Consider the following 14,205-nt stretch of genomic DNA (forward strand, 5'->3'; position numbering starts at 1 on the left):
CGTCGCAGAGCTTCAGCTACAAGCATCCCCGATTTCCAGGTTACGTTGCTTTCTAGTGTTGTTTTCTAATGGAGACTTTTTAAATAAAAAAACCCCAGTACAAAACCTATCAGCCCAAGAAATTAAGGTGAAGATCTCGCTGCATCCCACTAACAGCATCCCCGATAAGAAACGCCGACCTGAGAAGGTGCTTGGCTGCAGGGTTAAAGCCAGGAAGCTTATTCACCTGAAAAAAAAAGACAGCAGAGAGCAAAAAAAAAAAAAAATCAGCAGGAAAAAGGAGAGGACACCATGCAGTGACTGTTATTCTCCAACGGCGAGTTCCACTTTCAAACCGGGTGTCGCAACAATCCCTGCGTCCGCAGCAACCATCCCGGGGTTATTTTTAAATGGCAGCATTTCACGTGGGGAGGGAGGGAGGGAGAAGAAAGGCAGCGAAACAGAGGAATTAGCAAGTCCGAGAAAGGAGGCAGGGATGGAAAGCAAGCCCCACGCTGGGTGGGGTGCGACAGCTGCACGGCAGCGTCCCATCCCGCGGCACGCGGCCGTCGCCCGGCACCGGCGCTAAGAAGGGCACGGGGAGGACCGCGGTGCGACAGCAAATGCAACCCTCTGGGAGAGGGGGGGGAAAGCCTGCACAAAGCCCCCCGCAAAATGAAAAGCCTTTTATTTTATTTTTCCTGCAAGGACAACTCTCCGAGCCGCCGCTCCGCGGTGCGAGGGGCTTCCGGATTCACCACGGCCAGAGCGGCCGCTGGGCGCCCAGCTTCCCAAAGCCTTCAGCAGGTGCCGAGAACGCCAAAGCGGCCAGCACGCTAAGAGCGCAACTCCTAATTAATAGCTAATCAGCCAGAGGGGATGCAAACACGTTTTCCCCGCGAAGAGCGAACCACCGGCATTTCGGCGGTATTAAACGCCGAGTCCTCGGCAGAGGCTTACGCGGCGGTTTCTTCCCGGAGCCGCAGGACTGGCGCGGAGGTCCAGCGAGTCCTTCGGCATCCGGGCTCTTATTTCGAAAAAGAGGAATGGGAAAAGCTGTCCGGAGCCATTCCCATTTGACAGACAAGTGTCTGCGGCGGTTCAGCGCCGCACACGTGCTCCAAATGCAGAGCAGAGCCGGCGTTCGCAGAGCTGGCAACGAGTCCCAGCCGTAGGAATGATAAAGGTTTTAACTTACAGGAAATGCTGCTATTAAATAATATTTAAGTCTTAATTATATTTTAAACCAGCCATTTTACAAAAAAAGAAGTTCTATTATAGTGCTTTTGTAGTTAAAGGTCTGTCAACATTTCCATTTTAAACCTTCATTTCTAGGGGGTTTATAATTTGGTCATAAAAATTCATTCTAGGCTGGAACTTGGCATACAGGGGCTCAGCCTAGGAGCAATATTTTTTATTATCCAATTTGGTTTAAATTGGTTTGGCCGTTTTTAAGTTATAGGAGTGTAAAAAATAAACGTTTACTGGTTTCAGATGCCTTCTCAGGCTTATTATTATTCAAAATTAGCTTTCCCCTCCCCAGCCCCAAAAACACCTTCAGCGAGAGGTGGGAGACAGCGTTTTGCTCTGCCGACAACAGATGAGTTACAATCCAAATTAATTCACTCCTTCTGATGCTAACAACCTGAAGAGTTACTACAACCAGCCACCGCTTCCGCGCGGACCCGCGACGCGCGGCGAACGCGCGGAGATTTGCACCGCATCTGCCATTTTGTGCTTGCCGTGCAGGTACTGCAGCTGCAAAGGCCTTAATTTGAAATAAATAATTAACTCTGGAAACCTGCGCTCCTGTAAAATAAGAGAAGACCTTTACCCAAGACGTTTCTCTGTAGGATTTTATTTCAGCTGTGGCAGCTTCAAATAAAAAGCTGCAGATGGGGGGCAGGCAGGCGTACACGGCCAGGAATTCCTGGCCGCAGAGCGTCAGACGTTTCCTTCAATTTAAAGCCCAGAAAAGGAACTCGAGTTTACGGCTCCGCTCTCCAAATCACCGGGGTGCAGTAGGGACACAGCACGTACGTGACTCCGCACGCTAACTACAGGCAGGGGCATCCTGCGCCCGAGCATAACAACCAGCTCGGAGAAGGATTTTATTCTCGCTCCATCGTTTCACAGCCACAGTTTGTCATTTCAGTATTTGGCTGGGAGAGGGGACCCCAGCGGCGAGCGACCCTTACGGGCACGCGGGGGAAGTCTTTGTACCGCCCGGGGTCACCTGCAAGGGCTCGCAGGCGGACGGGGAACCGCTTCCCGTGTGATCCAGCCCTTAGCTCGGGTCCCACGGTGACACGCGGCATCCAGCCCCATGGCATCGCTGTGCCTGGGGGCCCCTGGAGCTGAGACCTGATGTCGATCGTGTCACGTAACCCTGGACGGGGCAGTTGTAAGTCCTGCTCCTGTCCTGCCACCCTCACCAGCCCTGTCCGCCCTGCCCCACAGAAGCCATTCTCCTGATTAATACGGCCCAGATTTCCAAAGACACAGCCGCTCCTACCTCATCAAATCAGCGGGTGTTAGGAGCCTGGAGCCTTTCGGAAAAACACCCCGCGCCCGCGTCCAACCCCGGTCCCACCCAGTCCCCGTGCCAGGACAGCAACCGTTTCTACTGGAGGACAGGGTGCCATAACTCTGCTCAACAACCATTTAAATTCCTGTTTGCCCTAACAGCAGGTGGCCAATTGGGCTGGAGTTTCTCAAAGATCCGATTTTAACTCTCCGAATTTCTTGGGCGGTTGGTCTGGCTTCCCTTCACGAGCTCAGGAACAGCCTCAGCAGGCAGACCCCGGGGCGGCTGTTAAACCGACGCACAAGGGTTTCTTTCTGTACCTGCTCACGTTCAAACCGAACGCACTCGGGTCCCGCACACGCGTGGTCCCGGCCGGGGCCGGCAGCAAGCTCCCACTGGGTTTTCCGAGGGGAATAACGGCGGCTCCTAGCAGCAGGGACGGAATATTTGCTCACCTTCTGCTTTACGCCATAACGGGAAGGAGAGGACGGTAACAAAGCAAACCCTGGAAGTTACAGGGACAGAAAGACGCTCTGTGGTAAAGCAAAGGGCGCTTTCCTCCTCTCGCCTCTGGGCTGCTCTCCACACCCACTCGCTTCGCGAGATCATTCTGCCGCTTTTAATCGCAACGGCTCGCCCAGAACAGCCCGCTTCACCGGGGACGCCGGGCCCGACAGACCAGGGCCAGGAGTCGTTCCTCGCACTGGCGGAGCTGGACCCTACCCGAAGCTGGGATGAAGACACAAGCGGTACGAATCGCAGCTCGGGCTGCCGACAGCGGTAACTCCGCGGCCGGCAATCCCGCGGCAAACCCGCGAGCGGACGCGGCGGGCGCGTGTCCCGGGCCACTCGAAAGCCTGAACCGTGACAAGCAGAGCTCGCCGCTTCCTGAAAAGAGAAGAGGGTCATTTTTTTCCCCTCCCAGGTCTCGTATAAAAGGAATAATCTATATTCGTTTGGATTATACAAGCTACAAAACACACCTTAGCTTCAGCGCCACATGGAACCAATCGCAGCAGCCGTTTGTTGGCTCGTATATTACGGAGCAATAGAGATTTAAGGGATAATGGTCATGGCGGCAGAGTACACAAAGCAATAAACTGCTTTTGAGGTTGGTTAAATGCCAAGCGATGCTGAGGCCTCGACGCCATAAACATTATTTCTATTATATGACAAGATAAGAGGATACAATAAACCACAAAGAAGAAAAATCATTTTCTGGCCTCGTGAAAGTTCTGGGCTTCGCGTTTCTCGGACACTGCACGAGCATCACCTCAGTGGCACAGGTTTACGGGGAATAAATTGTTAAATTAAAGGTGCGTTTAAAAAGCAAACGATTGTTTGAGGAAACGGCCTGTATAACCGTGGCACTGGAATCGGGACCCGAGCGACGATTTGTGTCACGGATAAAGAGTGAGATGGCGTGGAGTGGGGAGGCAGGGGCTAGGGAAAGCCTTGCTCCCAGCAGAATATAGTCCAGATTACGGCCCCTCCATTCGTTTGGGCACCAGGAGCGGACAAAGAGGTTTTATTAACAAAGATGTTCCTCCGTTACGGCGCTTCGTAAAGCCTCAGGCCCCCAGCGCCCGCAGGAGAGGCACGGCTGTTGGGGAGGCACGTCCATCCCCGACCCACCCTTCGCACCGCCGGCTCGCCTGCCCGGATCGCCCGTCAGGCGGCCTGGGGAGGGTGTAACACCACTCTACAAGAGAGGAGAGCGCCGAGCAACGTCCCTCCGCCACCGCCGGCTCTCGGTCACGAAGCAGCAGCAGAGCACGCGAAGCCCCCGCCTTCCTTCCAGACCTTTGCTCTGGATGCCTTGGACAGGACGGCCGAAGTTTTAATTACCTTGCGTTAATGAGTCAGAGCTGTCTCATCACACAGGCTTAGTGAGTTAACACCTTCCAACTTTAATGGCAACGCTAAAGTTTACAGCTGACGCTGGGTTGCGCTACGGCTGCCTTTCATCACTGGGTATGTTTTAAATGGGATTAAAGATTTTAGGAACGATTAGCGGCGCGCACCAGCCCCAGATGAGTTTCACTGAACAGATTCAAGGGAAGCCCGACGCGAGGCACTGCTCTGCGCCTTCCGCAGACGTTTCGGAGGCAGGGGCCTGCCTCTGCCTCCCTCCTCACCCTCAGACAGCGGCACGGGGGGGCCACGGCGCTTCCCCCTCCACGCAGAGCGCGCCAGAGGGAAGGGGGTCCGGGAAAAATGCGTCACCTGTCCTCTCGGAGGAGAAACCAGATAAACGACCTTGAGAAGAATCTTTTTTAAAAGCGGTATATGCGGCGCATCGAGGAGTCAGCTGTGCCACAGCAGACTCACTGTTGGGAAGTGATCGCGTACAGAATCCAAAAATAACAGCCATTAAAGACCTAGCAACCACAACATGTTTACGCACCCACCGAAAGCCCACTGGCTGCGATGACAGGGGGGTACAGCGAGATCTGCTCGTCTATTTTCGGTGGCCATTCCCTCCTCGCTTCCCTGGAAAGTTCAGCTTTACAGCCTTTTCCTACATAAAGACAGCGAAGGAAAAGCAGGAAAAAAAGGTACAGAGCATAAAAGATGGGGCTGCTACCAGCTACAGAGGGAACCAAGCAGCTAACGGTTCAGAGAAATTACACCAGGAAGCAGTATTTTTTTTTTCCTCCTTTAACCTAAAGGGGGAAAATCATCACTGGCTTCGCAGTAATTGTCTCCAGTCTCCTGTTCAAATTTCTTCGGCTCTGCTCTCCCTTCTCCTTCTCCCGGGACCTCCCAACGCTACTGCGTGTCTCAGCGCAGCGTCTGCGAGAGGCAGATCGCCGATTTTAGCGAGCGGAAAAAGGACCGGGCGATTCACCCCCACGCCTGCCGCCCCAGCGGATAACGAACGCCAGAACCCATCCCAGTTCCCTCCGGACCAGAGCAGCCCGTTCCCATGTAGCGGGAGCGGGCCACCAAAAACCCCTCAAACAGGGGAATACTCAGAAAAGCAGGAATCTGCAGGGATAAAAAAAAAAAACACGCGAATGGATTGGGCACGGGATCAAAGAGGAGGGAAAGGAACAGAGGCGCTGGAGCCACGGCAGTGAAGGGCCCCAGCGAGCCAGGCACCATCCCAAAAATGTTGACCCTGATAAGCAAAGAGACTCGGCACCCTCCCATTTAAATAGCTTTTTTCCTGAGCAAAATGCACCCAAATGTCTTAAAAGAATCCTGAGGCTTCACTTTCACACGAGCCCAGGCAAAGCAGCCATTTCTGACGGGATGACCCACGGCGGCTTGTCGGGGGTCAGGGTTCAGTGCCAAAAGGCAGCACAAGCCGCCGGGGAAACAACGCGGCACGTGCCTCGGAGGTCGAGCCCTGCAGACAGCTGCTGGCCACCACCAGCCCCCCAACTTCAAATCCAGGTTTATTTTTAATATTCAAAGCCACCAACTGCGCTACCCTGTCCGGCTCATCGCAACCATCCAATTTTACTCCACTTGCCCCACAAAGCGCAGCTCACCGAACGTTATTTAAGCTGACGATCGTTCCACGCCGGTCCGTACGGCTCTCGGGTACCGCTGCGGCACTGCTGCGCGTTAGCGGTGAGCAGGGTTTGTAAAGGCTCTTAAAAACCTTCAACGTGAAGCTGATGTACAGAATAGGGGACAGAAAAAACGCAGGTAAGACACCAGGACTTACGGGGAGAGGCTCGGAGCTCCGTGTATTTAGTTAGCCTGAAGGACTGTTAAGGGATGACTGGATCAGGCAGCAAGCACCTACGGACACCAGAAATTTGATAGGAAGGATCCTCTGCCTAACGAACAAAAATTAACAAGATCCACGGCTGGGAAGCAGCAGCCGAAGAGGTTTAGACTGGAAATAAGGCATAATTTTTCCTTACCAGCAAGAGCAATTAACTATTAGAACAACTTAACCACGGGCTGTGGCGAATTCTCCATCACTGGAAATATTTTAAATCAAGCTGGGATCATCATTATTTAACACACGCTCTGGTTCGAACAGGTACTGAAGGACGTTCTAGGAAACCGTGCGGGAGGTCAGGTTAGATCACCATGAATCACACCAGTATGAATTACCCAGATTCTAACATTTCAATATTAACATGAAGAATTGTCAGAATTACCCATAAGCAGCAGTCTGGAACAGCGAAAGGAGGAAGCAACCACCTTTATATGTCATTTGTGGGAGATTGTGGGAGATTAAATTTAAATACATTGTTGTTTGCCTTAATTGCTTGTTTGAATCCGATTTTCAGGTTGTATGATTGAAGTCCTCACATCATTAAGTGCTCAAATACAGCTAATACATTTTATAAATGACTTGCACAATTTCACAGGCAAAGAAGTTCAAGATAAAAAGCAGCCCAGAAAAAAAAAAAAAAAAAAAAAAAAAAAAGAGGTGGAAAAAAAGGAAGATCACCTGCAAGTGGATAGAAAACGCTTCAGATGAGACTAGGGCTAGAAAGACCACAAAGCCGAGAGGTTCTGCGTATTTTTGAAGAGCCCCCGTCCCCCAGAGTCACCAGATGAGGTTTTTTTGACCCATTTCTGCACTATAAAAACAGATGCGTCACAGAACTCACACGCAGTCTCAGAGGACGTGCCCTGGGGACGAGGAATTATCTTTAATTTCAATTGAGAGACCCACAAAAGGCATTAAGATACTAAATACACCGACAAATTGCGGGGGGAAGGGGACGGGGGAGCACCCTGGGGTCGGTTAGAGCTCCCAAACGCCTCACAGTCGTAAGAGTTTGGCAACCCAACATCCCACGGTCGCAGCCGGGAAAACACAGTGCGTGCGCATCACTGAATAGCTAATCAACAGCCACAGTCCCTGCCCTGCAAAAAGCATCCTGGTGTTTTGGGGTTCAAACGCTCCAGAACAGACAAACCCAGCTCTCCCTGGGCTCTGCGCAGGGCTGTGCTTCCGCGGAAGCCCCCGTTTCTAACGGTTCCCGTTAAACCAGCCCCAGCAGGAACTGCACAATCCCCCTGTTCCTCCCGCTACGGCAGCGCGCGAGCCGCCGCGACGCTGAACCGCCGAGCGCCGGAGGGACCCCAGGTTCGGCTTTGGGAAAGCGTCGTCGCAAAACCAAGCAAGACGCGGCGGAAAGGCGCGGGCGAGCCCGCGAGAAAGGTTTGTGACTGCAAAGGGGACGCGGCTCGTTCAAAGCAACCATCGCTCGCCCTGGGACAGCGAGCAGGAGTCCTGCAAGGCCACGGTCAACTCCAGCGTGCTGTCCATGGAGGAAAAATTCACAATGGGTCTTTTTTTTTTTTTTTTTTTTTTTGAAGCCCAAAATAGACTGGGGCAGTTTGGGGTTGGCGTAACAGAAACCATCAACTGTCACATTCCCAGCTGCTTTACGGAGCACGCTGCAGCAGCTCGCTCATCCTGGCGGAGAGCGAATATCTGTCCTTTGGTTAAACAGCCTTGAAAGAAGATGAGCGACGTTATCAGAAAACATTAACCGGAGATCAGCGCGTTTTCTCCGGGCCGCGCGGGCCTCCTGGAAAACACCCGCAGAATAACAATCCACCACGAAGCAAGGCAGCTTTCATTACTTTGGAGTGCCTACGCTCGCTCATAACCTGGATTTACACACTGCAAATCCTCTGATCTGATTACCTCCAGTGATCACGTAAAACACCGGCTTTAAACTCTTTGCCTGAGTGATAAAACAGCCACTTTGATTCACAGCGACACGTTCACAATAAAGTATACTGTAAACGTACCTGTCCGCAGCCGGGGGCATTGCACACAAACGGCCTGTCGTCTCCCATATTTCATGCAGCTGAGCTGAGCTGGAGAGAAAGGAGAGAAGAGGAAATTGTTAAATAAGCTAAAAAAAAATTAAAAATATCCAGAGCAGAAGCTGCCCTTTGCAGGGCTGTAATTAATCAAGGCCGCGCTCGCCGGGAAGGAGGATCTCTTTGTGCCCTAGACACAAGCAGGGAAGAGAAATTAATCCGACCCAAGTTTAAACAAGAATTCGGAGGGCCCGGTCCATTTTTCACACACGGGAAGGAAGCGCGGCGTCGCAGCCAGACGGGCTCACTGGGAGCCACGGCGGTGAGACGGCGCGGGCCGGCGGGCGGGAGAGGAGCAGGAGCGTTCCACGGCCGGGGTCCCACCAAGGCCCACCACCCATTCTCTGATGGGCCAAGGGACTTTCTGCCTCTCAGCGTCACCGCCTGCAGAACGGGGACAACGCTCGTCTCTCGCAAAGACCTACGGAACATCCCCCAGACGGAGGGCGTCGAGGAAGGCCACCGTCCGCCTCATCCTCCCTTAGCGTTCGCAAGCACAGACGCATGAGGAAAGGCAGTGACAACCCACAGGAAAAACAAAAAAAAAAAAAATAGTGCAAGCAAGAAGCGATCAAATAAATCCTAGTCCTTTCTATGTACAAGTTATATTTTCAATGGGAGAGAACTAAAATTTGTCATTTAATTAATTAAGGGATTATAGGAGTGGTGCTCCGTTTTACAAGGCAATAATCGGGCTCCCCAGCGGGTAAACGACGAGGCTGACGGCAGGGCAGTTTGTCACGGGTTACAGCCAGGGATAACAAACGCGCCGTCCTGTTACGCTACAAGTGAAGCTGTTCTTATTAATAAAAAAATAAAGAGTAAATAAAGTCACCCCCGCCACCTCAAGCTCAAGAAATAATGGTTCCCTCCACCCACTGGTATTTTTATGGCAGGATTTTAAAAAGCGATAATAAAGCAAATGCTGTCTCTTCAGGGGGTTCGCGTCGCTTCCAGCATCTTTTCCTCCAAGTTCGGCGCTTGGCTCCGGCGACGCGCGTCAGCTCGCTGCAGCCAAGAGCAGAAACGAAACCAGAACGCGGCCAAGACGCAGCCACGAAGACACAGGCGCTTTTAGTTAGCTTTCTGCATTTCGAGCCGTTAACGCGCGCACGCACCGAGCAGCGGCGAGAGGGCGGGGAGGCTGGTTATTTTTAGGAGCTATACGAGAAAGGGCTCCAAGAATGCGACTTAGCAGCAGAGGGGCGACGTATGTGCTACAGAAAACGGCTTTTATTGAAAAGACACGGAAATAAATTATTATTTAACATGCAAAAATATTATTTTTTTCTGTTACCGTGAGGTCGGGCAGCTAAAATGGGTGGAATTCCCCTCGGCGAGCACTGGCCCGGCCGCAGCACACAACGGCAGCAACCAAAAGCTACAAGAAAGTGGCTGCCAGGTCCTCTCCCACAAAAAGGAGAGAGACGTCCACAACATTAGGCCATGTTTGGATTTATTCAGCAAAACTCCAGGGTCTACGCAAACACGCGCTCGCGAAGGATAAATAGCCCTCTGGCAAACGCAACGGGCGAGCGGCCAAAACGTTCCCTAGCGCGGGGCAGGCGCGGTAATGACGGCGATGAAGATGGCCAGGAACATCCACCCGCCGCAGCGGCCCCCCAGAACAGCCCGCAGAGGTGAAACGGGACGTGCAGAACGGGAGGGTGGGACAACGGCGGCCGGGGACTGGAAGGTTAAACCCTGGCGAAGGCTGGCCTTGAGGTGACGGGTGGCAGCAGGATGACTCTGAGTGGGGACATGTCAAAAAACCAGGACTCTTTCTACCATCTTGAGCTCCAAACTGGGAACTCAAGAAACCAAAATACGGACCCATCGCTCCTGCCTGCTGAACAAACCGGGGGGCTCAGCTCCACCTCTCCACAACCAACAGATCCTCCTCCCAGAGGAATCTCCTCCAGGCCCTGAAGCAGCTGACTTACGTGCATCCGTTGCGTCCTAGGAGCGGACACGCGCGCTGCTGTCACGACCTGCTCTGAGCCCAGGCTCCCTCGGGAAGTTTCAACGCGCGAAAGCGGTGTCTAGCAAGGAGGGATGAGAGGCCAAACCCCCTTGTAACACCAAACCTCTGCTCAGATCAACTCCCTGATGCTGCAAAGAGAAGCACAAAGCCAACGGAATGCTTAATCACCTGCACTCAAGAGCCAAAAATACTGCACCCAAACCTGCCAGGCAGCCGCACAGCCACAGCTCTGAACCGAGTCAAGGCACAGGGCTTAGCCCTCCATCACCCACTCCTAGCACAGGGCAGCCCAACGACCGCTCTTTCTGTAAGAAAATGAGAGAAATCAGACCAGAGACAACACAAACGTCAACCTGATGGCCACCAGAGTTATTTCACCATCACCGCTGCAGTATGGCAGCCGGTAAGACGATGATATCAGGACACAGACCGAGCAAGAGTCGACAATTGCTGTCTTGGGCAGCCCAGACCTTGGATTTTTCCCTTTCCCCCAGTCTTACTCCGCGCCCGTCTTCCTCGCCCATAACAGGCCAAGGCTCCCGGAGCCGCGCTCTCTGCTGTCCGTCAAGCTGAAGGCAGACGCAAGAGTCGTGAGCTCCAGATTTCTTAATGTCTATCCAGGCAACCATTCGTGCGTGCTTTGACGCGTCGGTTACCTGCTGACGAAACGAGGGGCGCGAATTTGCACGCCTGGGGGCTCAGGGGTTCGTGTTTGAACCGTGGGGGGCTCAGGGGTTCGTGATCGCACTTTGGCGATCGATGTAAGGAGCACCAGGAACGGCCATACCTAGAGCCGGCAAGCTGAGCGCGCGGCCGCAGGAGAGCACCTCTCAGGAGCCCTCAGGGCATCGCTTTTCAGCCCGTTCTCAAATGAACCACGAAAATCCAAAACCCTCCACCAGTCCAGCACCACGCTGGACAATTTTCAAGCGATTAAACAGCTCCAAGTTGAGGGCTACGGCACCAAGAGAGCCACAAAGTCACAGAACTTCAAAGGACAGCTGCAATGCCCCTTGCTGTCAAAGCCAGGCTGGCGCTGGAAGCGTTGGGAGATTGTTTAAATCACCCTCGTGCACTGAAACCGGGCTGCGTGGGAGGAGGCTGGGGATGCGTTTATTCCATCAACAAACAAATCTTGCCGTTAAACATGCAGCATAATGATGATGCAGGGAGAAAGCTGTATTTCACAGGGCAGCCAACCCTAGGCTTTTTTAATTAACGCAGGTCCGAGATCCATCCTTACCGCTGTCACCTCAGCGGCCTGCTGCCTCCGCCAACGTGAAGAACTTTGGGGTCCCTCTGCCTCGTATTTATGCTTCCGATGGATGCAAGAGCTCTTTGAGAAATTAAATAAATGGATCAGCTGTCACTCCTGGGGCTCTGGTAACGCTAACCGAAAGGGAGAACGGGAAAACAAAACAAAAACTCAATGGCATTTCGGGCTGCCTGCCAGTGGCTTCTGATAGCATAACAAGCAGCTCTACTGAAAAAAAAAATAAAAAAAATCTGCAAAAACCTCAGTTTACTTGATCTTGCAAAGCGTCAGGAGGATTCACTCATTCTTTAAAGAAAGATTTAGCTGCTTGTTCGCTACCGAGTATGACTGGTATGTACATACATGTGCTCAGATTTATATCACATTTAGGCAGGATAAATTGCTTCAATAAATTCTGTTCTTAAGAACAGGCAGAATAAGCAGATGATTGGATACCGGGAACACATTCTCATTCCTCTTCCTGCAGCCGCGGGACAGTATTTCACTGTTTTGATGATTTTTAGCATGTTGGGAACAGCAAGGGGAAGCGAAGAAACGCAGACAGATTACCGAAGCGTGCTTCAAAGTTCTGTCAGCGCAGCCCTGACAAGCAGCTGCTGCTCACGGAAAACCGAAGACACGCTTTCAGCCAAAACAGGCTGCGCTCCCCAAGCCCGTACGCGTGTTTTTCGCTCTCTCTCGCCTTATTAACTCACGCGAATGACCTACAGGCTGGCTGTAAGAGGAAGCGAACCCCACGCCGCGCGTCGCAGCAGTCCGTCTGTCGCGCTGATAACCAGGCACCCCTTGCAGTGGCACAGGAGGAATTTTCTGTCGACGAGCTTCTGTGGAGCAGTGCTCTCGACGGGAGCAGCTCCTCTGAGCACGCGCAGCACGCGGAAAACAGAATAAACACGAGCTTAGCATCCCAGGGTGCATCTGCGCTGTAGTGGATCTCGTTCCCACCTTCAGCCGCAACTTTTATTCCTCAGCAAAGCGACCGCAGCATCGCAAGGGGACGTCCGCAGCGCCGGACAACGGCCTCACCTCACCATTGTCCAGCCCCGCTCATCCAGGGCTGTCAGCGCTGACAGAGCAGCGACGACTCTTTCCTGAAGTTAGTCTTGTTCTTGATTTGTTGGGGACATCGCCTCTTCCTACTTCTGGCACGGAGATAAACGAGCAATATTACGCGGAGCCGTTCGGTGCGTGTCATCGAGCGGACGCAGGAGGCACGTGTCGCGATGGCACCGAGAGACAAGGGGCTCTCCTGCAAACGGAGCACGGCAGAGCCCCGCAGCAACCTTCAACCAAGTCCAACACGCAGCTCCGTCACCGCCTTGTGCCCTGATCGTGGGCGAGCCACTGCAGATGGTTTCGCAGCTAGAGAAAACAAACCCTCTGGAGACTAAACGCACGCCCGCGTAGGCTCCCCTTATTCAACCGCCGTACTACTCGCGTTTGTTAGGTATGAAGATATCTAAAGTTTTGATTCCACAAGGAACTTGTGCGCAAAGCCTTTTGTTAATTCAGGTCCTCAGCCGGGAGGGATCACGTGTCTTAAAAGGAAAAAGCAATCAAATCACAGCTGACGCGTAATAAAATGAAGTGTTTTGCTGTGCGCGCTATGAGGCAGCACGGTTTAAATGTCCGTTAACAACAGAGCATTTTGGGCAGCCTGGGGCCTTAGCGAGCGCAGAGGGCTTCTGCTGGGTTCAGAAGAACTACAAGACGTTGTTTTGGAGATGATTACTGGTCTGATGAAGAAAGAACTGGAGACAATCTACTTTACTTGGAGGCGTTGGAAAATCTGAGTCAAGAGCGCGAACGTGGTGGTGCAGCCGCCACATCAATTTTGTGTGCGATACACCAAGCACGCTGCAGATTGCTTAATAAATAATGCAGTCAGCAGACCCACCTGGAACTCGCTGGAAGAATTCCCTGGTGAAGAGTCAAGAGAATTAAAAAAAAAAGAAAACCCTCAAACAAATCAAAATACCAAATTAGCACCTGCAGAACTCAAACCATACAAAATCCCCTTAGAACCAGGGAGGCTCGTAAATGAAAAAATCTATCACGAGCTGAACCTGGGCACGAGAGCTCGCTCTCGGCGATGAAGGAGGTGGCAACTCACCGCCGGAACGGACACCGAGAGACATACAGGCCTCGACAGCGCTGCGCTGAAGAGGGGACCACTCACCACTTTTGAGCTGTTCCTCTGAAAGTTTACATCTAACAGAAGGTCTTCTCCAGGTTTCAGAAGATACACCTATCACCTCAGATCAAGCAGATTCAGAACTAGGTTTTAACCAACCTGTTTGCAGCGCCTGGCGTAGACCGGATCAGCTCGAGGATCCCTAATCCAGGCAAGCCCCAGCAAAGGGCTGGTAGACAGACGGCAGGGAAGGGCAGCGCCCGCAGCACCGGTGCCAGCGCAGGAAGAGATTACACGCCACGATGTTCGCTGTGCCCCCTTCTGCACCATGGAAAGAGAAGAAAAGGGTCTTCCCAAAGAGCCCTGTAAGGCCACAGTTAGAGCTGGACAAGCCTTTACCAGTTTTGTGACGACAAAGCATATCGTAATTTGGAGGAGACTCACAACCTCCCCACCACCACCGCTTTAGGGATGGAGAGCTCCACACACTT

The 14,205-nt window shown here is 52.6% G+C and overlaps 1 protein-coding gene across 5 annotated transcripts in view; it reads right to left on the bottom strand.

Moving 5' to 3' along the window:
* The window catches only part of LOC104482544 (cyclic AMP-dependent transcription factor ATF-7), a 64,459-nt gene that overhangs the window by 36,127 nt on the left and 14,127 nt on the right, over positions 1 to 14,205 (bottom strand). For 3 of the 5 annotated variants that reach the window (XM_086768866.1, XM_086768862.1, XM_086768863.1), the window contains exon 2: positions 8,246 to 8,314. The exons of 1 other annotated variant lie outside the window; for it this stretch is intronic. In XM_086768866.1, the coding sequence (XP_086624992.1) occupies positions 8,246 to 8,293 (48 nt within the window). In that variant the 5' untranslated portion in view covers positions 8,294 to 8,314. Of the gene's footprint in view, positions 1 to 8,245; positions 8,315 to 9,199; positions 9,317 to 14,205 lie in introns of those variants that run through there. One more of the 5 variants, XM_086768864.1, reaches the window with a different exon arrangement.

The sequence above is a fragment of the Chlamydotis macqueenii genome, chromosome 29 (assembly GCF_036417535.1).
Source record: "Chlamydotis macqueenii isolate bChlMac1 chromosome 29, bChlMac1.mat, whole genome shotgun sequence".
NCBI classification, from domain to species: Eukaryota; Metazoa; Chordata; class Aves; order Otidiformes; family Otididae; genus Chlamydotis; species Chlamydotis macqueenii.